At 36.4% G+C, this 23243-nt stretch overlaps 1 protein-coding gene across 1 annotated transcript; it reads left to right on the top strand.

Annotated features, from left to right (window-relative positions):
• The first annotated feature begins 782 nt into the window (after positions 1–782).
• Positions 783–21173, top strand: LOC121862888 (protein Rae1-like). Its single transcript, XM_042361276.1, has 9 exons — positions 783–862; positions 7853–7957; positions 9320–9415; positions 10803–10907; positions 11147–11308; positions 17914–18093; positions 18396–18578; positions 18909–19103; positions 19294–21173. Exons 2-9 carry the CDS (start codon positions 7856–7858, stop codon positions 19375–19377), a joined length of 1107 nt encoding a protein of 368 aa, XP_042217210.1. The 5' UTR covers positions 783–862; positions 7853–7855; the 3' UTR covers positions 19378–21173.
• The last annotated feature ends 2070 nt before the right edge of the window (positions 21174–23243 follow it).

The raw sequence follows: 23243 nt of genomic DNA, 5'->3' as shown, positions 1-23243 counted from the left end.
GAAAGTATTGTGACGGCACCGAGTGTGAGCTCTTTCAAGACAAGACTTGACCAACACTGAAGCGGGTTCAGGTACATTCAGGAGCCGGTGCATGCCCAGTACTTGCCAACAGTACGTGACAGAGACGTGACCGATTGCCCGGGCGGCTAACGAGCCGATCAGTGGTGAAGAGGATAAAAGTAAAAGTACTGTACTGCAGTTTTCCTCAGGACTCATTTAGTTTAAAGGTCGGGTTGAAACATGACAACTCTCTTCAAGGAAAGATGTTATAGTCCGTGGTACAGTATACCGTATTACCACTACGTATAACTTTATGTAGTACTACATTATTTTATGTATTAATAACGACTGAGGTATGAGTGCATTTGTTTAACCAATTTTTTATTGCTCACAGGGCACTTGTAGGATTAAAAATCATTAAATTGAATTGAATTATTACCATTAAAAATAATTGGTAGAATTACTCATAAGTTATGTAGAATTTAAATCAAACTATTTATGTGTCTTTTGTATAAAACTTATAGAAGAATATACATACTTTGGTACCGTATTCACTATCAATACGTTCTCAGTAATGCCAGAACAGAGTTGTGTTGTAAATTTGTCTTTTTAAATTACTATTTTTGTAGTGAATATTAGAAAATATATGAATTAAAATATTAAAAAAATTACTATTGCACTTGTTTTTTGCATTTCGGTGCGTATTATTGAACCTAAATTTGGCATATATATCTATAACTAGTATATCATTCTGTATTTTGTTTTCCTATTTTATCAGTTCAGTTGCCACACTGGTAACAGTGTTAAGGCCGCAGGTTTGGAAAACACAACAACGTTAATTCCCCATATATTGTGACTACAAGTAAGTCATGTCATTCGTACACATGTTTTTTAGTATTTGAGGTGATATGATAAGTGTTTAATGTTTCATTGTTAAATATCGAGATTGTCAAGGGTGGTTATAGTGAATATGACAGCAGGGCGAGGTGTGTGGAGCAGGCATGGCCCACCGCAGTGCAGTGTTACTGTACTATACTCTATACTATTCCTCGTGGTGTCACTGAAAATATTAAGTGAGAGAATAACACTGTAAAAGGAGTTGAAAATAACCTTTCATATATTAACAATGGATTGCCAACTTATTACTGACCTCTTCCACAGTAGGCTTAATATAGCAAGGCCTATATCGGTTTCAATAGACCAGAATAAATTTACAGATCGTTTTCAGAATTTAAGTTATTCTTGAACCTCTATTGTCATCTCATGTCTTGATTACATACTGGTGATATTGTCTGTAAGATTCATTTATTGGTATGTAGGTATGTCTTATGAGTTGACATGGGATCCTCATGTAATGTAGATAGACATTGTGGGCATTCAAACATTGAAAAGCATTTAAGTAGATCAACCAAGAAGAGATTAAGAAATGTTTAATTTATAGTCTTACACCGGTGTTTCTCGCTGTTTTTAATATGTATTTTGTAATGTTTAGACACTTCTAAGACATTTTTTCTTCTATGATATTTCCGCCGGAAATTAAGGATAACCGAGATATTAATTTTTCAATATTATTAGAATTCCTCAGTCAGAAGTGTTGCCATGATTTGTTTACATCCGGCACCGGTCCTTCTTTTGATATAAGAAATATGTTTTTCCTATGGTATTTGATGAGTTTTGAGCGAATTTGATATTCATTTCTCCGGAAATCACTAGTTTTGAGATCCCCCCCCCCCAACAATCTTAACGGAAAAAGTTGGATTTTTTTCTCGAGTAAATCACATAAATAAAATAACAACCAACCAACCAACCAACAAAGCCTAACTTGAGCCCCCCCATCCCCCCCAACCTCCCTTTGTTCATGACACCACATCCTGGACAAAGAATGTTGTTCGGTAATACACTGTCTTTTCTATAAAAAGAAATTGCTTCTATTTTTCTGATGAAACTGCAATTGATGTTAAATAATTTTTAGCACAATTTAGGCACAGCTCTTCCACCTGTTCAGCCATATCTGGTACTCAAAATTAAAATCTCCACTCTTAACACACCCACACATTGTTCATTTGCAAAGACAAAAACTCTTGCCCAATAATAATCTCCTATCGCTATAGCCAATAAGAAACTCCCACACCACCTCTGCACATGCGCTGTAGATGCTTAAGAAGCGAAGACGGAGGTAAGGAGCACTGGCTGAGGGGGGGTTCAGACCTTCTCCGCAAGACATAAACAACAAATGGCGACACTTGTAACTGAGCAAATCTAATAATATTGAAAAATTAATATCTCGGTTAGCCTTATTTTCTGGCAGAAATATCATAGAAGAAAAATTCTTAGAATTGTCTAAACATTATGAAATACATATTACTAACAGCGAAAGAAAGACCAAAGTAAGATTATAAATTCACCAAGAAAATTAATAAGAACTTTGGTAAAGCTGGAGGAGACAGCACCAGAAATAACTAATGTAATTGAACCAAAATTTTTGGAGATACCAGAGTACTTGCACGATACTGTACACAAAAATGGAAGCGAGAAAGTACAGAACCTATTAGAATCTGGCCTAACCTTAACTAACCTACCTAAACCTCACCTAACTTCCTAACCTGTGCATTGTCGTTTTAATTTTCTTACTATAGTCCAAACAGCGTCTTTAAAAAAAATGAATGAATTCAATTCAATATAAATCGTAATAAACATGCCTTACCTTTCTTGACATGTAAACAAAGATCTGTAATTATTGATGACTGATATGCAGCCGATTTTTCATAGAAAACGATTATGAAAATGATGCAATTTCACTGTGTTTTATAGTGGACACTGTTTTAGTTTGTGTAAATGTGTTAAAACATGCTTATTTCTAAATTAAACCTCACCTAACCTGTTAGGTTAGGTGTATGCGCCTACTGCAACACACTTACACCTATAGCTCGACTCACGGATCTTGAATCTTCCCCTTTTTGTTGTCTTCTGGCTCAAAATATCTCTTCCAATGATGACTATTTTTCTTTGTTTCCTATACTGTTCTCCAAACTCTACCAACTATTTGGAACTCTTTGACTATCTTGCTTCTTGCCATGAGTCGTTGCTATCTACACACCCCAACACCGAGACCCTCTACCGAGGGGATTTCAATGTACATCACAGAGAGTGGCTTGGCTCTGCAAGGGATGACCCAGGTGGAGCTGAGGCACTCTCTTTGTCCTTACTTAATAATTTGGAATAAATAATAAAACACCGTACACGAGTTCCTGATTGACACGGTCAACTTGCTAACATTCTTGATCTTTGTTTTACCTCTATCCCCTCACACTATTCATACTCAATCTCTACCCACTTAGGGTCTTCTGATCACAATCTTATTTCTATTAAATCAAACTGGGTACGATCACCTCCCCCACCCCCCTCTAAACGTCAATTATGGCACTATCAGAAGGCAAACTGGGGTCCGACTAATTACCCAAATGTGCCTAAATGTACCCAAATGTAGCCAAATATAGCCGGAATGAAGTCAAATAATGGTCCTAGATGAATAAATCGGACTGCCAATCACTTCTCGACTAGTATTTGGTGTCACAAAGTCACAAAAAATTGGTAAACTCAATTTAATCTGAGTTAATAGATCGCGTGCATGTACAAAGGGAGCGAGGAATTACCCAAATGTACCCAAATGTAGTCGCAATGAAGTCAAATAATGGTCCTAGATGAATAAATCGGACTGCCAAGCACTTCTCGACTAGTATTTGGTGTCACAAAGTCACAAAAAATTGGTAAACTTAATTTAATCTGAGTTAATAGATCGAGTGCATGTACCTAACCTAACCTAACCTAACCTCGACTAGTATTTGGTGTCACGAAGTCACAAAAAATTGGTAAACTTAATTTAATCTGAGTTAATAGATCAAGTGCATGTACCTAACCTAACCTAATCTAACCTAACCTAACACAACACAACTCAGATTAAATTAAGTTTACCAATTTTTTTTTACTTTATGACACCAAATAATAATCGAGAAGTGATTCACAGCCCGAATTACGCTTGTACGACCATCAATTGACTTCATTCCGGCTACATTTGGGTACATTTGGGTAATTCCTCGCTCCCTCGGTACATGCACGCGATCTATTAACTCAGATTAAAGTAAGTTTTCCAATTTTTTGTGACTTTCTGACACCAAATACTAGTCGAGAAGTGATTGGCAGTCCGATTTATTCATGTAGGACCATTATTTGACTTCATTGCGGCTATATTTGGCTACATTTGGGTACGTTTAGGTAATTAGTCGGACCGGGCAAACTGGCAATCCTTGTGAGAATTCTTCACCGACTTTCCTTGGGATGACTGTTGCTTTTCCACTCGGGATGCCTTAGTATGTGGTGACAGCATTGCTGGGGTTATACAGGGTGGTATGAGTGCATTTATCCCGTCTTCTACCAAAACTTTCACTTTACAATCGCTCCTGCTCTCTTGCTTACAGGGAGAGAGATAGATCATATCAAACTATGAAACTATCTCCTTCTCCTATTACCCACTCCTCTTTCATTACTTCTAGGAATCGTTGTTAGGCTATTCTTCGTAAGGCCAAGTGGAATTTTATAAAAAGAAAGACCGATGTCCTTACTAATTTCCTCTAGTAAATCCTTTTGGTTCTTAACCAAAAACATCTGTAATAACTTCTGCACTCCCTCTTTTCCTCCTCTCTTTTGACCTGATAACTCTATAGCCAACTCTCCCCCTGACAAATCCAATCTCTTTGGCACCTTATTCTCCTCTAACTCCACCTTAGACGATTCCAACTCTATCCCTCCTACCCCTGCTCCTCCTACTGAACCTATGCACTTTCCTGTAATCTCCACTCGTAGGGTTGCTGGTGTGTGTTATCCAGGTTGGATGTGAGTAAGGCACATGGACCGGACGGAATACCCCCTCGTGTTCTGAGGGAGTGTGCTGAAGCTCTGGCCCCTGTGCTTGCTCGTCCCCTTCGCCTTTGCCTCAAGACCCAAACTTTTCTTTCTTCTTGGAAGCATGCCTTGGTTCAGCCCATCCCAAAGAATGGTGACCATTCTAATCCCTCCAACTATTTCCCCATTGCCCAAACTTCATCCCTCTCTAAGATTTTCAAAACTATCTTGAACTCCCATTTTCTCTGTCACCTTGAATGCCATTCTCTTTTGACGGATCACCAATATGGCTTTCACTAGGCTGTACACACCTGAGTAGATTGCAGCCGCAGTGTGTGGAGGAAAGAAAATCACAACTGAAATGTGTCTGATTTTACTAGAAATGGCTCTGAGCACTGCTAAATTTTGGTCTGTTCCTTCTAAATCACACTTAGTTACATTTTTTTCTTCATCACAATACTGTATTAAGGGCACTATAGCAGTGGTATTAAATAACTTTTGGTCCAGGAATCTAATAGCTACTGTATGTGGATGGATTAATTTGGAAAATAATGTTTTGCAACAGTGGCAACAAAATGATGATGAAACATATCATTCAGCTCATGGAAAGTCTATTTAGATACAGTGGTCCCTCGGTTAACGAACACAATTCGTTCCAGAAGGTCGTTTGTTAACCGAATCCATTGTTTCAATGGGATATTGGGTAATTGGTTCCAGCTCGCCGAAAAGTACATGCAAAGTATGTATGTGTGTATGTAGAAGGCTCCTGGTTGATGATGATGATGATGATGGGAATTAGAAGTGGGGGTGGAGGAGAAGGGAGAAGAGAAGGAAGTGGGGGTGGAAGAGAAATCACCCCATGCTTGATGCTGTCATTTCACCAATAAAATTTGAAGTTCGCTAGGTGTAATTCAAGATTATTTTCTTTAAATCAACACTGCACTGCACTATATATTGTCAATATGTTAAATAAATTTCAGAATGACCAATACATGTAATTGTAATGTAAAAATGCAAAAATACTCTGTGTTCAAGAGACCCACAAGCAAGATGTTTCCTCCACAGAGACACAAACTGACGCCTTGGTGGGTGAGTGAAGTGGCTGATGGGTGCACCAAAAATTAGTTCCCTGTACTGCAATTTTGTAAAATAAGTGTTAAAACGACTAATAATTTTAATATAAAACTTAGAAAAATATTGAATAACACAACCTTCGTGATATTTACTCCAATGGAAACGAATATAAGCCCTAGAACCAATTACTGTATTGGCGGACTAATCTTCCAGCCGGTGAGCAAGCCAAAACATGTTGACATGATTTCGTGCGAATTTCGTTAATCGAATTTTTGTTCGTTAACCGAATTGGAGATGCTTATGGAAGGTAATTCGTTAACCGAGGGACCACTGTATATGTATTGATTTCTAAAATCATCTTCTGTGGTACAGTATAGTACTGTATTTGGTATGGTACTGTACTTTATATGATCCTTTATTTACTTCCTTTAGAGTGCCATGGTAAATTATGTACAGTAATGAATACTGTACAGTATAAGTAAATGAATACTGTATCTGGTAATGGAATGAAATTGTGTTCCATAGTATAGTATTCATTATTTATATTTTTTATTACTGTATAGTACTGTACAGGGTACAGTGGTCCCTCGGTTAACGAACGGTTTGATTAAAAATATTTTGGTTAATGAATTAGCTCCTATAAGGATTTTCAGTTCGATTAACGAACAAAACTTTGATTAACGAAATCCTTACGACAAACACGTTTTGTTGTGAGCATCGGCTGATCGGCTATCCGCCAATACTTGTACAGTAATTGATTTTATGTTTACATTCGTTTCTAGTGAAGTAAATATCAAGAAAGTTGGTCTCTTGAATATTTCTGCAATTTTTATATAAAAATTATTGGTCATTCTGAAATTTACTTAACATATTGATAATATAGACAGTACAGGGAACAGTTTTTGTGCGCCAATCAGCTGATTGACTCACCCAACAATGCTTCTCAGTTTAACTTTGTTTACAGTGGGGTGAACATCGATTTGTTGGTCTCTTGAATATTTTTGCATTTTTACATTAAAATTACTCTTGTATTGGTCATTCTGAAATTTAGTTAACATATTGATAATATACAGTGCAGAAATTATTATGAAACATGAAGAAAAAATGCACTCTGTGAAGAATATGGCATGTCATCATCGACTGCCTCTACAATCAGCTGTTTGGTATGTAAACAAAGCTGCCGGTAATACGACATACACACCTCAAAGTAAGTTAAAATATAGTATAGTATTCTATTGTTTTTTATGTATTATTGTACAGTACAGTACTGTATTTAGTTTATATTGTTTTGTTAATTCTATTACTGGTATGCAGTACTTTGTATGTACTTTTTCTGTGAGTTGGAACCAATTACCCAATATCCTATTGAAATAATAGATTCGGTTAACAAAATTTTCGGTTAACTAACAACTCTGTGGAACGAATTGTGTTCGTTAACCGAGGGACCACTGTATATGTTTTTATGATGTTCAAATTAAACCCCTCCTCATTTTTATCTTTTAAATTCAATCTTCTTCAAAGCTGCTTACATACTTAACTTGAGCACAAGAGTGTGGTGCACATCAATACCTGTACAGTAGATGCATTTATTTTTCCTGCTCCTGACTGAGTGTCCTAAGAAGTGACACATCATTTATTGGAGTCAGCTGGGCTTGGGAAGCATGTGTGTCCACCCACACTTCTGATCAGGTGTTGTCAAATTGTTGAAGGACCTTGCCATCCACCACTATGTATATGAACCCATACTTATGACCAAATCTTTTGATTCTATTGATAAATATTTTGTTCCCTTTTGGATTTTATTTTGCATCAGTCTTTAGAATTGGAAGTTAATGAAGTTGGGTGACATATAGTGCATCTTATTATAATATAATTTCAGGTAATGTTTACACCAAGTACATTTGGGAGCAGTGGCTCCGGATTTAGTGGGTTTGGGTTATCGACCTCCACGCCAGCGTCTGCAAACCCGATGAAGGATTTTGAGGTTAGTGTCTGTTTTACCTCTTAAAGAAATACATATATAAATATATCTTCCTCAGTGTCTTGTCCATGTCAATATGAATAACATGGAGGCAAGACAGTTATTATTCTGTCTTCTATTTTTTTATTTTTTTAAGGGGAATTGGCCCACCCGGGCACAGGTCACTGACCCACATCGGGGCCTGGGGGTGAAATTGTAATAATAATAATAATATTAATCATTCATAGTAAATAAAATTGATGGCTTCTGTTGCACACGTGGATCAAATAACTCCTGTACAGTGTCGACAAGTCTTCAGATTGGAACTTCAGGGTTGCCAGTACCCAGGACTTGTATGGCCTGGACCCAGGGGTGGCCAACCTTTTGTGTGATGTGATCTACTTTTTCCACAGTTACCCTGATGCGATCTACCAGCCTAATATTCACCCATAACACCCCCTCCCATTGCCATAAAATATGCAGGTTCATAGAGAGAGAGAGAGAGAGAGAGAGAGAGAGTATTTTTCAATAACTGTTATAATATATTAACATGACAAAAGCATACACTCACTTCACTAATGAAATGGTTAGCATTGCATGTTGTCTGCCAGCTTTGTGTAATTAGGACTGTAGACGATGACTGCTAGCCTCAAGCAAGCATCCAGGTGTTCATCTGACATTGTTGATCGGTATTTGGATTTGATGTGTTTCATGTGTGAACTTGTTGATTCACAAAGGTAGGTTGATCCCAAAAATGTTGTTAGGTACATGGCACATTTTCTGACATTAGGATATTTTTCTTCACTGAGAAGGTTCCAGAAACTTCCTCCTGTTGCCATGGATTTCATCTGAATATCATTTTGAAGTTTCAAAAGCTCATTTTCGACTTCAGATATGTCCATGTTAAATACTGATACCATTCTAGATGCAATATTTTAAACATTTGTGTCTTTACCAAACGGAAAACACATACTGTATATGTTACAACAGGTTCTATTGTTGCTATATCTTGAAACCGTCTGTCAAAATCTAACCTCTAGGTTTGTGACCGCGTGGTGTCTCCCCACATCCACACCATACCCTCCACCCCAACTCTTTTGCAATGGCTAATAATTAATTAACTAAAATATACTATATTATTAGTTTGCATTTAACGAGTAATGATTTTTGTTTTTTCAATTGTATTGGAGTAAATGTATTAGAAAACCATACTTAAGTAATATTACTAAAAAAAATTAGTACTTTTTAAAAAATACCCAAAATTGTTACTTGACTACGGTGCTCAAGTATATTTATTTAGTTACTTTACAACTCTGGATATTATATATGCAAAATGATTTCATGTGAATGTTAGAATAAATTTTTCATGTTGTTTTGCACATACAGGTTGTGAATCCACCGGATGATTCAGTCCAATGCATGGCATTCTCTCCACCATCTATTCCCCAAGATTTTCTGGTTGCTGGAAGCTGGGATAATAATGTAAGTGAATAACTTGTTTCAGCTTTTCTAGAAATTCTTTCTCTTTGTTTTCTAGTTTGATAATTGATGAGCTTATTAATTGTTTATTTCTTAACCCCTGGGTTTGGGCTATGGTCGGCAAACCCTTCCCCCCCTGTGCGGGTATATTCGGGAACATTTAAAAAACAAATAAAAAGCAATTTTAGTCATGCAAACTGGCCATGAGTGATATAAACAGGAAATAAATATATGTCCTTGCCAAAGGTTGGCAACACCAGGGTTAGGGAGAATCGAGATTGTTCATGAAGTGGCGTGTGTGTGACGAAGTGGTAAAGAGGTAAACAACACTAATTTGTAGGCAGTCTGAGGAACAGGACACTTGGCTTACTATGTTATTACTATTTACACTATTAACAATCATTATTAGTGCTCTAGTAATTGATTACACTACTAGACATGTGCATGGGGGTTGGAGGGTAAAAACACATGGTGACATAAGTCAAATCCAAGGGCAAGATGTCTACTGTACATCACAAAAGGTGAGAAGCTCCCGAGAAGAGACTGGGAGGCTCTCATGTGTGAGTGAGTGAAAGATAAATATCTACTGTGTTTGGCAACATAATCTAGCCAGGACTTCTCTTTTTATTCAAATAGGACCGGGGAAAATCAAAATGTTATGTGATGTGACCCGAAGCTCTACAGACACACGTCACAGGACGTGACCCGAAGTTCTACAGACACATGTCACAGGGCATGACTCGAAGCCTAGGGGTTAACCTGTTCAGAGATACTGTACTCACAAATGGAAAATTATCGACTTCTAGTTTCTGTGTACCCTTGTGTTAGGGGGGGAAGTGTTTGCTACTGTAATACACTATGCTTAAATATCCATTTTTGCTCTAATCTCTTTTTATCTGCTTCACTGTGGTATATTGACTGGACTTGGAGACATATTACCTTTTTAAACTCCCAGAATTACTGCAAACTGTTTTACATCACTTTCAAAACCATTCACATTTCATATACATTATGTCATTTTAAATTTGATAGTACTGTACTGTACAGTCAGGTATTCATCATTTTTTCTTACATATCTTAACCTTCAACCAACCACCAAGGATTCCCTACTTATCCCCCACATGCGCATTTATGGAACTCTCAAGGAAACTGAAACATCCAGTGGTGATGGCTGCCGTCCCTACACCTAACTTCCACTGATGAAGACCGCTGTTTAAGGGTTAAACAGCCAAAAACTTAGAAAAGTCCATATCTGCTTATGGTACTTATCTTGTTCTTATTGTAAGCAGCGCACCTACTTCTTTATTATTTTTCAAATTTATTCCACAACTTCTTATCCTAAATCCTTTCTGTTTACTCAGAACTACTCCACATGATTATATAATTACAGGTACGTTGCTGGGAGGTACAGCGTGATGGGAAGACCATTGGCAAAGCACAGCAGACCATGGGTGGGCCTGTGATGGATGTTGCTTGGCATGATGATGGCAGCAAGGTCAGTAGCAGTACTACAACTACAGCCTATGAATTTCCTAATCATGGTGTACAGTACTGTACATGTTTGGTCACCATGAGGTCCAGTTGTATTATAATTTAGATAAATTTCTGGGGATTACTTGGAGGGGTCACAGGAATCTGGCAAATTTCACCTTAAATCTACCCCAGTTATCTCTCCCCTTCCCTGTAAAGCATTACTATATCTTGTTACTTTCTTTCGTTTTTTTCTTGAAACAGGTGTTTATGGCGAGTGCTGATAAGACAGTTCATTGTTGGGACTTGGGCAGCAACCAGAAGATGCAAGTTGCCCAGCATGATGCTCCAGTAAAAACAGTACACTGGATCAAGGCACCCTCATATTCCTGCATCATGACTGGGTCTTGGGATAAGACTCTTAAAGTAAGAGGCACATATGGCTTGTGTTTGTTGTAGGAACAAGGCAAACCCTCATTGAAAATTATGTGGTTGAGATAAGGAACCAGTGGTCAAGAAATATATTGATTACGTCATGTTAGGATAAAGTAACTCTGTATAGCTTGTACGTCTAAATTATCAGGCCTCCAACTTGTGTGACTAGGATCAAATAATTTAGTAAGCTAAATAAAAAAAAATAAAATAAAATATCCCACATCCTCACACCAGATTCCAAAAGGAGACAGTTAGCATAATGGTACAGTAGGTACTGTACCTAAAGATGAGGGAAAACTGGAAATTTTTAGCATCCGAGCATAAACAGGTACAGTAAGTCATCACTTAATGTTGGGGTTACATTCTTAAAAACGTGTTGTTATATGAAACAACGTTATGCGGATCAATTTTCCCCATAAAAAATAGATAAAATACAGGAGTTACGTTCCTGAGCCTCCCTTTGCCCCATGAAAAACATTACATATACAGAAAATCATTGCCATTTCTATAGAAAATAGTATATACTGTAGATATATAACTGTTAAGTTTGTATCGGTACTCACCGACGGGCAGAGGTGGTGGAGCGAGTGTGTGGTGGGTAGTGAAGCGGAGGAGGAGGGTGGGAGCGGAGGCGGGTGGGAGCAGAGGCGGGCGGGAAAGGAGGGTGACCAGTCACTGAGACTCTACGGCTGCCTCATCCTCCTCCTGCGCTGACTGGGGTTCCTCCGCTGCTGTTTGTTCCTCCTCCGTTGAAGTTTGCTCCTCCTACGTTGTTGTTTGCTCCTCCTCGGCTGCTTTGTATTCCTTCTCGGCTGCCAGCTGTTGTGAAGAAACTGTTTCTGCCATCCTGTGATGAACAAATGAATCCAGTGTTGACTACTTGGTGCTACTCTTCTACTTCTCCTTATAGATCTCAGTGTAGCAACCAAGACCTTTGAGCTACGTTCTCTTTTTGGGTCGTCATCTATAAGGATTTGCATTGCTTGCTGGAACATGTTGAACGATTCTGCCATCCTCTTGGAAGATAGCGTTTGTTGAGGTTCTTCTTTGTCGTCGTCGTCTTCAACTGGACTGTGTTCTGTTACTGTAGTTGTTTCAGATCTTCTTTGGTGAGCTCTTCTGTATGGAATGCCAGGACATACTCAATATCCTCTGATTCCAGCTCATCAAAGCCTGCCTGTCTAGCCAAGCTGAGGATATCCCTATTCACAGCTGGGACTAAGTCCGTGAATCCCATAAAACTGTTGACGCACTCGGGCCACAATATACCCCAACATCATTCAGGCAACTTTCTGAAACCTCTTCCTGTGCCTTGCCAATGTGTCAGTTGCATGAAGAATGTTGAAGCCACGCCAATATTCTTGGATCTTGGGTTTGTTATCTCCGTCTGTAGTCTTGAGCAGCTGGACCATGGTACGGCTTAAATAATTCGCCTTGAATGCGGCGATGACGCCTTGGTCCATTGGCTGCATCAGTGCTGTCGTGTTGGGAGGCAGAAATACAACCTTAACACTGTCATGCAAGTCGTTGAGATTGGGAGGATGAGCTGGAGCATTGTCAACGATCAGAAGAATTTTGAAGTCAAGGTTCTCCTTGGCACATTATTCCTTCATTGCAAGGATGGCATACACCTTTAACCACTAGCTAAATATGGCACTGGTTATCCATGCCTTTTGTTTGCCCTGTAAATGACAGGAAGGTGATCCTTAGAGTAACCTTTCAGGGCCCATGGGTTAGCAGCGCAAGAAATCAACATCAACTTCAGCTTGAAGTCGCCGGCAGCGTTCTTGCCAAGCAGCAGCGTCAAGTGGTCTTTTGCCGCTTTAAAACCTGGTGCTCTTTTCTCCTTGGAGATATAGGTCCTCTCAGGCATCCTCTTCCAAAAGAGACCAGTCTCATCCGCATTGAAGACTTGCTTCGATGAGTATCCTCTTTCCCAGATAATCCGTTTGAATTCTGGCGGGAATGTCTCGGCAGCAACCGTATCTGAACTGGCAGCTTCACCAGTCATCTTAATATTGTGGAAGTTATACCTGCGCTTAAATCGTTGAAACCATCCTCGGCTGGCCGTAAAGGACTCTTTCTTTGATCCTTCACCCTCTTCTTCCTTTACGTCGTCAAACAAGGATCTGGCCTTATGCTGGATAACCATAAGGCTCACAGGGGCATTGCATTGATTCTGGTCCTCCATCCACATAACCAGCATCTTTTCCACTTTTGCCATCACAGTACTTCTAGTACAAGTTATTTTAGTTGCACTGAGAGTAGTACCACTTCCAGCACTAACCTTAATCTTGTCAGCATTGGTCCGGATAGTTAGAGCAAAAGCACTTAAGCACACATGAATGATGTGAAGTCGTAACAGAGACTGACTTGGCGTCGCTTGGGAACGCTGTGACATTCTGCGAGTGAGGGCAGCGCGCCGAGCCGAGAGAGCGTAGCACAGCCAGACAAGAGCGGGTGATGCGCCGTAGAAAGTAGTCTGTGACGACGCAAAACGATGTAGTTTCAGATCCTCGGGATGTTAAAAAAATTTTTGGTCTCTAAAATTTAGCGACGTAGTACCGAAACAACGTTAAGCGGGACGACGTTATAAGAGGATGCACTGTACTATGGTGTGCTTTTTTTTACTTGTAGCAACAAAATGGGTATCATAAGGACCAACACATTAGATTCAGTCACCCTACCCTACCATACCATACAGTAAGGACCTATATAGTGCTTGTTCCAACATTAAAAGGAATTTCAACGTTTCTTATAATTTTAGGTACTTAGAGTATAGTGTTAACTTTTTTCAGCACTCCTAACCTTACCGTTTCTTTTATTTCTTATGAGAAAATTGTGTTTGATTTACGCATTTTTGGGTATTTTTAGTGGTCCTTCATGTTTGGTAATTTTATCATAATAGAGTCCTTCTCATCCTAAATTTTGGTAGACTGATATACAGTACCTCTATACCTTAATAGGGTTTTTCCCTCATGGTCTTGCTCCAAGGTCCATTAGCCAGGTAAAGCATACCCTCAGGAGTGATCTTAAGGACATGCTCCTCTCTATCATTGTTCCCATTGAGTTACAATGAGACGTTGCAGACATACTCTAATAATTTGATCATTTCATCCCTATATATATATATATATATATATATATATATATATATATATATATATATATATATATATATATATATATATATATATATATATATATATATATATATATATATATATATATATATATACATACATACATACATACATACATACATACATACATACATACATACATACATACATACATACATACATACATACATACATACATACATACATACATACATACATACATACATACATACATACATACATACATACATACATACATACATACATACATACATACATATACATACATACATACATACATATATATATATATATATATATATATATATATATATATATATATATATATATATATATATATATATATATATACAAGTAAATCACTGTAGGTGCGCGTGATCTAGGTATATGCTGATAACCACAAGGAAAGAAGAAAACACGAAGTTCCCAAGCGCTTTCGTGTAATTCACATCTTCAGGGGTGAGTACAGACTAGAGAGAGTAATACAAATCAAGGTGTATATATACAGAGGAGGGTGAGACCAGGTCCACAATGGTCAGGTATTAGGTAATGACCCTACTAATCTTTAAATAGCACACAACGGTTGGTGGTCAGGTCAGATGGTCAAGTGACCCGGCCTTCTCACCTGATCACAAATCTTCTTAATTACAAAATTGTCCAGCTTGTACATGCCGTTACTCAAATTCATGTTGAATGCTTCGGTATGTTTAATAAGACTAGATTCTATGATGTTCCTACTGTCAATTGACTTACATGGTAATATTGAGGAGGCATTATCCCAGTCAATGCAATGCTTGTTATCCCTCAAATGAACAAACAGAGCATTGGATTCCTGGCCTGTCCTAACACTGTATTTGTGTTGTTTAATTCTAGTTGCAAGATCTTTACCTGTCTGGCCTAAGTAAAACATATTACATTCCCTGCAAGGAACTTTATAAATGCAACCAATTGTGTTGTTGGGGGAGTTCTTGATTAACATTTGTTTAACAGTGCATGAGTTTTTAAATGCCACATTGACGTTCCAGGTTTTTAGCTGTGCAGGAATGTGTGAGAAATTTTTGTGAAATGGTAATATTAAGATATTCTTATGGTCATGGGTGGGCTTGGGGTCAGTTCTATAAAAAGTTTTCTTAGTAATGTTTAAGCATTTGTCTCTGAAAGATCTAGGGTATTTAAGGTTTGAGCCAATATTATATATATATTTGTATTCCTCATCGATGAATTCCGGACTGCAAATTCTCAAGGCACGTAAAAACATTGTTGAAAATACTGACTGTTTGACTTTATTATGGTGGGCAGAATAATAATGAATGTATGAACACACATTAGTTGGTTTTCTATACATACTGAACTTAAAAGTGTTACCTATTCTGTGTATCAGACAGTCTAGGAATGGCAATTTACAGTCTTGCTCTAATTCCACAGTGAATTTGATCGAGGGGGCTAAGTTGTTAAGTTGTGGTAGGAAAGCTTTTAGGTCCTCATTACATGGCCAGAGACATAATACATCATCAACATATCTAAACCAGACTGCTGAGGGTGGTAAAATATTACTTAATAGTTTCTTTTCAAAGAATTCCATATATAGGTTGCTTAATACAGGTGAGAGTGGATTACCCATTGCCATACCAAATTTTTGAGCATGATATTCCCCATTGAATTCGAATTTGCAATCCTTAATACATAGTTTGATGAGTTCGATGAAGGAATGTAATATGTTTTACTTAGGCCAGACAGGTAAAGATCTTGCAACTAGAATTAAACAACACAAATACAGTGTTAGGACAGGCCAGGAATCCAATGCTCTGTTTGTTCATTTGAGGGATAACAAGCATTGCATTGACTGGGATAATGCCTCCTCAATATTACCATGTAAGTCAATTGACAGTAGGAACATCATAGAATCTAGTCTTATTAAACATACCGAAGCATTCAACATGAATTTGAGTAACGGCATGTACAAGCTGGACAATTTTGTAATTAAGAAGATTTGTGATCAGGTGAGAAGGCCGGGTCACTTGACCATCTGACCTGACCACCAACCGTTGTGTGCTATTTAAAGATTAGTAGGGTCATTACCTAATACCTGACCATTGTGGACCTGGTCTCACCCTCCTCTGTATATATACACCTTGATTTGTATTACTCTCTCTAGTCTGTACTCACCCCTGAAGATGTGAATTACACGAAAGCGCTTGGGAACTTCGTGTTTTCTTCTTTCCTTGTGGTTATCAGCATATATATATATATATATATATATATTTTTTTTTTTGAATTGGACACGAAATATAGCATAATTTTGTAATATTTATTGAATTATATCATATATATAAGAATTCAAGGCAGGCTTAGTATTTATTTTCAGATGAATAAACTGTGGCTGTTCTGAATGAACAAGGTCGATTGTTGGGCACATGAAATCATGAGTCACGGTTTGTGACATTTAACAAATGTTGTATTTCATTCTGCTTTTTTCCATCCAGTTGGAGGGCTCCAAGCTTGGATATGGCTATTCCTTGCCCCAGAGTTTAATTGAATATAACTTTCAAAACTTAACCAATTATCATATAGTAGAAATGCAATGGGGTGAGAACTTTAGCTTGTAGGTTTTAGGTTAAGCTAAGAATATAAATGTTTCCCTGCTTAGACTCTGGTGTTTCCCCATGTTAAGCAAGGGTTTTAATGAGTCTGGGGATCAACCCACTATATTCAGGTGTTGGATCCTGGCTTTCTGGTTTACTGCTCCATAACGGAGTAGAGATTGTCTGATCATCTGTTTTTGTATCTTGGTTTAATTTTTTAATCAGGTCTCTTCTCTAATTCCCTGGGTGTTCAAAGTTGTTTAGGTAGGATTAAGGTGGAAGATGAGAGAGACTTATGTTAATTCAGTACTTATGTCCTGCAAGATTACATAGCTGTAATATTCAGTAAAGTATTTTAACTTCTGTGTCAGAGGGGGTTTTACATCAAACCCTTTGCACATACCAAAATATTCTGGTCAGGGAAGAACTCTTGATCTTAAGGGATGTATGAAGGATATAACCACCATGAAGAAGCTTGAAGAGGGTATGTTGATAGACTAGGAATTTCCTAGTTTTCAGTCTAGGTAGAGCCTAGTAACTTGGCTTCACCACTGGATTATTAAGTTGAAGTTGCATTCAAGAAAGGTTGTTTTATATATTCACCAAAAAAGTTATTCTGTTTTCCACGTGAAAGCACATTAATTTTCGACTTTGTCTATCTGACCCACATTGTGTTTATTCTATCAATTTTGATCTAGTGAAGGAAGGGATTTGAATGATAATTTACAGAAAGGTTAGTGTCAACAAATGATGTCTCATGAACAACTCACCAGTTTCTATAAAGAAGGTCATAGGCCAAGACATGCCGGTATAATAGTAAATAGTGTTGAGGCAATTTTACCAATTTTCTTGTTCACTTTTGTAATTACAGTTTTGGGACACAAGGAATCCTCAGCCAATTATGACCATCAATCTACCTGAGCGGTGTTACTGTGCTGATGTGGAGTACCCAATGGCAGTTGTTGGAACTGCTAATCGTCACTTAATTGTATATCAACTTGAAACACAACCACAAGAATTCAAGCAAATTGAATCGCCTCTTAAATATCAGGTATGCTTTGAAATTATGTTGTACCTCTCAGCCCAGATTATTGTCACCTGTACAATTCTGACACATTCCTTTCCAGAACATCAAATACTGTAACAATATTTTGGTCATATATATGCATTAAATACTGAATACAATACATGAATTCATGCATTGTAAAAGTTTGTTTATATATATATATATATATATATATATATATATATATATATATATATATATATATATATATATATATATATATATATATATATATATATATATATATATATATATATATATATATAATTTTGTTTTTTATATTCCAGCATCGGTGTGTTGCAATCTTTAAAGACAAGAAGGGTGCAGGTGCCCCAGCAGGGTTTGCTCTGGGCAGTGTTGAAGGACGAGTGGCAATACAGTACATTGTCACTGCATCTCCACGAGATAATTTCACTTTCAAGTGCCATCGCTCAAATGGTACCTCTAATGGGTTCCAAGATATATATGCAGTAAGTTGCAGGTGTAGTCTTACCTGTACTTGGTTTAATATTAAATAAATGAAATAAATAAATGAGTGTTGGTTGATACACAGGTATATCTAATATGAGTAATTTCATTCAGGAAACACACAGTGAATCCCACCATATTGTGGTAATATCCCAATAGTTGTCTTCAGTGGCAATTGGGCCTATGACACCTACTTTCAATGAGGAAGTAAGAGCTGATCAGGGTTTTGGTAAAGATTCTTCAATGACTACTGTAGTGCATTTTGATACGAGAAGTGACGTATTGGATAGAAGTTGATTTTTCCCATAAACTCTCTATTTATTTCCCAACAGGTGAATGATATCAAATTTCACCCGGTTCATGGTACACTGGCAACTGTAGGCTCTGATGGCAGGTTCAGTTTTTGGGACAAAGATGCTCGCACAAAGCTCAAGAACTCAGAAGCTATGGAGCAGCCCATCTCATGTTGTGCATTTAACCACAATGGCCAGATATTTGCTTATGCTGTATCATATGACTGGTCTAAGGTAAGCTATTTTTTATTTTTTATTTATTTGCTTCTTTCATTAAGACATTCGGTGTCTTTAGTGTATGGCTGTTAAATATGGTGCTTGCTTTGTTTGACTGTAGTTTTATGTTTACAGGATTCAAGGGTGCAGTGATGAATTTTGTCCTTTGCTAGATTTATAAATACTGACACGGCTCTTTTTTTTGCAGGGCCATGAATATTTCAACCCACAAAAGAAAAATTACATTTTCCTAAGATCGTGCTATGATGAACTGAAACCTAGAAGTCGTTAACAAGAAACCATACCAGAGCCTGAATGACATTTTCCATGATGACCAGTACTGAAAAAGGTGAACTCAAGAGATGAAGATAAGTGAGTATGCATGTACAGGCTATCCCACTTTTGAAGGGATTAGCAGTATTTCTTATAATTTCTGTATTATAATTGCTTCTTTAGTAATCACCAATATTAAATTCAATGTTTGATTGTGCAAATTTTTTTGCCATTTTTAGGATGTTTATTCAGTGGAACTCCAAAAACTGGCCACTCATAAAATAAAAGCTTAAAAAAATTGGCTGTATTTTTTTTTCTGAAATATGGCAAGTATGTATTACAAAATTCAAAACACCACCTCATAATTACCATACGGTCTCCTCTGTTGACCAGTGCTGTGGTTGACTGTGCTGCTTCTTATGCACTGTTTGTAGTTCTTGAGCTTGTGGTGGTGCATACCCAGTCTTTTTTTTTTATTATAAGTTTTTTGCTCCGTGATTTCTATTATGGGATCACTGCCCAGTGGTGCTAACTTTGTAAAATGCAAGAGTAGTGTATATGGGGCTTGTAACCATGAAGTAAATGAAAATTTTCTGCCCTTTTCTTTTGTTCATTAATTATATATCAAATGGAGACAATGCATACTTTTTTAGAAGTGAATAAATGTTTGTTTTTTAGCACATTTATTTATGTAATTACTATATTTTTACATGTAAATTACATTAAATAACACAAAACTTTTGAGTAGATAGAGCAAACTGGGTAAAATTACACTTTTAGTTTCTAAAACGTGGCAAATTCCCAAACCCCATTATGTTGGATTTTTGACGTTTCACTGTCATAACTGATAACAGTACGTATACTGTACTGTACTGTACATATGGAAATTGACTATTTCATCTAGTTTCACATGAATTTGGATGTCTCTAATTATTGTTTTAATGAAAAGCAGTAAATCATACAAATTTTAAATTCAATAAAGTTAACCCTTTGGTTCCTGTAGGTTTTCAAGCAGTAGCCAGAATAAAATTCTAAAGTGCAACAATTGATGTGAAAGGGTTTATGATATGATAATTTAAATTGTCCCTTGAAACATAATTAGCAGTAAGTTTTCATTCTGTATTTATTTAATATCCCATTTTTCCTTTGAAGGTATTATATTTATTTTTAGATTAAAGTAATTTTTTTTTTGCTTGTGGTAATGGTTCAAAGCCATACACCATAACCATTATTATATGGCACAGCAAATACCTTTATAATTTTTTTTGAGTACATCATGCATTTATTTTTTCAACAAAACATATTGTGCTGCACTGTATCTAAAATATTTCATGCTGCAAATATTTTGGGATGAAGTAATCTAGTGATCATATAGATTATTTTCTTTTTGTCAAGTCAAAATTTGTAGATGCTGAGCTTCATGGTATTTCATAACTTGAAGGAAATAAATTATTTGGAATCTTGGTGAAAAAATGTATAACTCATGGAATACGAATTGTTTTAAATTTTTTGGGGATATGGCCATGGTGTTAGAACTTCTTTTGAACCCATTGTAGGTTTTAGTCAGTTTATGTAATCTCAAATTAAAATATTAAAAGAAAAAAGTTGGCTGCATACATTCCATTAAACAAAATCAAGGATCAAGTTTGTTATGTAATTCAAAAGTTAGGTTTGATTCACCGAGGTGTTCAACTTTGCTTTTTTCACTGACACAACAGAGATGGAGTGATAAGAAAATTTTCTTTTAATATCACAGCTGTAGACAATTTTTTATGTAATGTTTTATTATGAACACAAAATAAACAGTATTTTGTACAGCCTTTCTTATTATCCTTAACTGTCACAAACAAATGTAGCTATCACTTGTCTTGTTAATGATGAAGAAAAGAAGCAGTAATGCTCTTCTTAGAGAAATGGAGACGAATTAAGGAATTAAAATCAATAAAAGAGATTTAGCTATCGAATATATACTATTCTTTGAAGAAAAAAAAGAACCATTTTCTTTGATAGAGTTTCCTGTTTTCTTTGATAAAAAGTCCTATATATATATATATATATATATATATATATATATATATATATATATATATATATATATATATATATATATATATATATATATATATATATATATATATATATATATATATATAATTTATTTTTTTGGGGGGGGGGAGGGAGGGCCAGGGTGAGCCAGGTTGGACTAGGGTGGGCCAAGTTAGGTCCGGTTGTGGCCAAATCGATCCAGTTTGGGCCAAATAGGTCCGGTTTGGGCAAAATAGATCCTGTTGAGGCAAAATAGGTCAGCTGGGGCCAAATTGGTCCGAAGTAGATTATCATAGAAAACAGGAAATTTGTATCATAGAAAATGGGAAATATCTACTTTCCGGGAAAGTTGGTTATCTACTTTCCCGAAAAATAGATTATCTACTTTTCGGGAAAGTAGATTATCGACTTTTCGTGGAAGTAGATTATCGACTTTTTGGGAAATATTTATAATCTATTTTCGGGAAAGTTGGTTATCTAAGAAACTTTCGCGAAAGTAGATATTTCCCATTTTTTATGATACAAATTTCCCGTTTTCTATGATAATCTATTTTCGGCAAATTTGGTTATGTAAGAAACTTTCGCGGAAAGTAGATATTTCCCATTTTTTATGATACAAATTTCCCGTTTTCTATGATAATCTATTTTCGGTAAATTTTGTTATCTAACCACTTTCCCGGAAAGTAGATATTTCCATTTTTTATGATACAAATTTCCCGTTTTCTATGATAATCTACTTCCCAAAATTAGGTAATATTTCCCCGAAAATACGAAAATCTACTTTCCCAAAAAGTCGATAATCTACTTTCCCGAAAATTAGAAAATCTATCTACTTTTCGGGGAAGTAGATTACCAACTTTCCCGGAAAGTCGATATTTCCCATTTTTTAAGATACAAATTTCCTGTTTTCTATGATAATCTATTTGCGGGAAAGTTGGTTATCTAAGAAACTTTCGCGGAAAGTAGATATTTCACATTTTTTATGATACAAATTTCCCGTTTTCTATGATAATCTATTTTCGGCAAATTTGGTTATCTAACCAACTTTCCCGGAAAGTAGATATTTCACATTTTTTATGATACAAATTTCTGCTTATGATAATTATTTCGGGAAAGTTGATTATCTAAGAAACTTTCGCGGAAAGTAGATATTTCCTACTTTTTATGATACAAATTTCCCCGTTTTCTATGATACTATTTTCGGGCAAATTTGGTTATCTAACCAACTTTCCCGGATAGTAGATATTTCATTTTTATGATAAATTTCCTTTTTCTATGATAATCTATTTCAAAACTTGGTTATCTAACCAACTTTCCCGGAAAGTAGATATTTCCCATTTTTTATGATACAAATTTCCCGTTTTCTATGATAACTATTTTCGGGAAAGTTGGTTATCTAACCAACTTTCGTGGAAAGTAGATATTTCCCATTCTTTATAATACAAATTTCCCGCTTTCTATGATAATCTATTTTCGGCAAATTTGGTTATCTAACCAACTTTCCCGGAAAGTAGATATTTCCCATTTTTTATGATACAAATTTCCGGTTTTCTATGATAATCTATTTTCGGCAAATTTGGTTATCTAACCAACTTTCCCGGAAAGTAGATATTTCCCATTTTTATGATACAAATTTCCCGTTTTCTATGATAATCTATTTTCTGCAAATTTGGTTATCTAACCAACTTCCTGAAAGTAGATATTTCCCATTTTTATGATACAAATTTCCCGTTTTCTATGATAATCTACTTCCCAAAATTAGGTAATATTTCGAAAATACGAAAATCTACTTCCCAAAAGTCGATAATTCATTTTCCCGAAAATGAGAAAATCTATCTA

Source organism: Homarus americanus, unplaced genomic scaffold (genome assembly GCF_018991925.1).
Source record: "Homarus americanus isolate GMGI-L3 unplaced genomic scaffold, GMGI_Hamer_2.0 scaffold24922, whole genome shotgun sequence".
NCBI lineage: Eukaryota > Metazoa > Arthropoda > Malacostraca > Decapoda > Nephropidae > Homarus > Homarus americanus.
This window is presented reverse-complemented; position numbering and strand designations above follow the sequence as displayed.

Bases quoted from the DNA above. Each gene is read 5' to 3' on its own strand.
- LOC121862888 (XM_042361276.1), top strand. From the start codon at position 7,856: ATGTTTACACCAAGTACATTTGGGAGCAGTGGCTCCGGATTTAGTGGG. The intron at 7,958-9,319 runs GTTAGTGTCTGT...TTGCACATACAG, and splicing joins ACCCGATGAAGGATTTTGAG to GTTGTGAATCCACCGGATGA. The intron at 18,579-18,908 runs GTAAGTTGCAGG...ATTTCCCAACAG, and splicing joins GGTTCCAAGATATATATGCA to GTGAATGATATCAAATTTCA.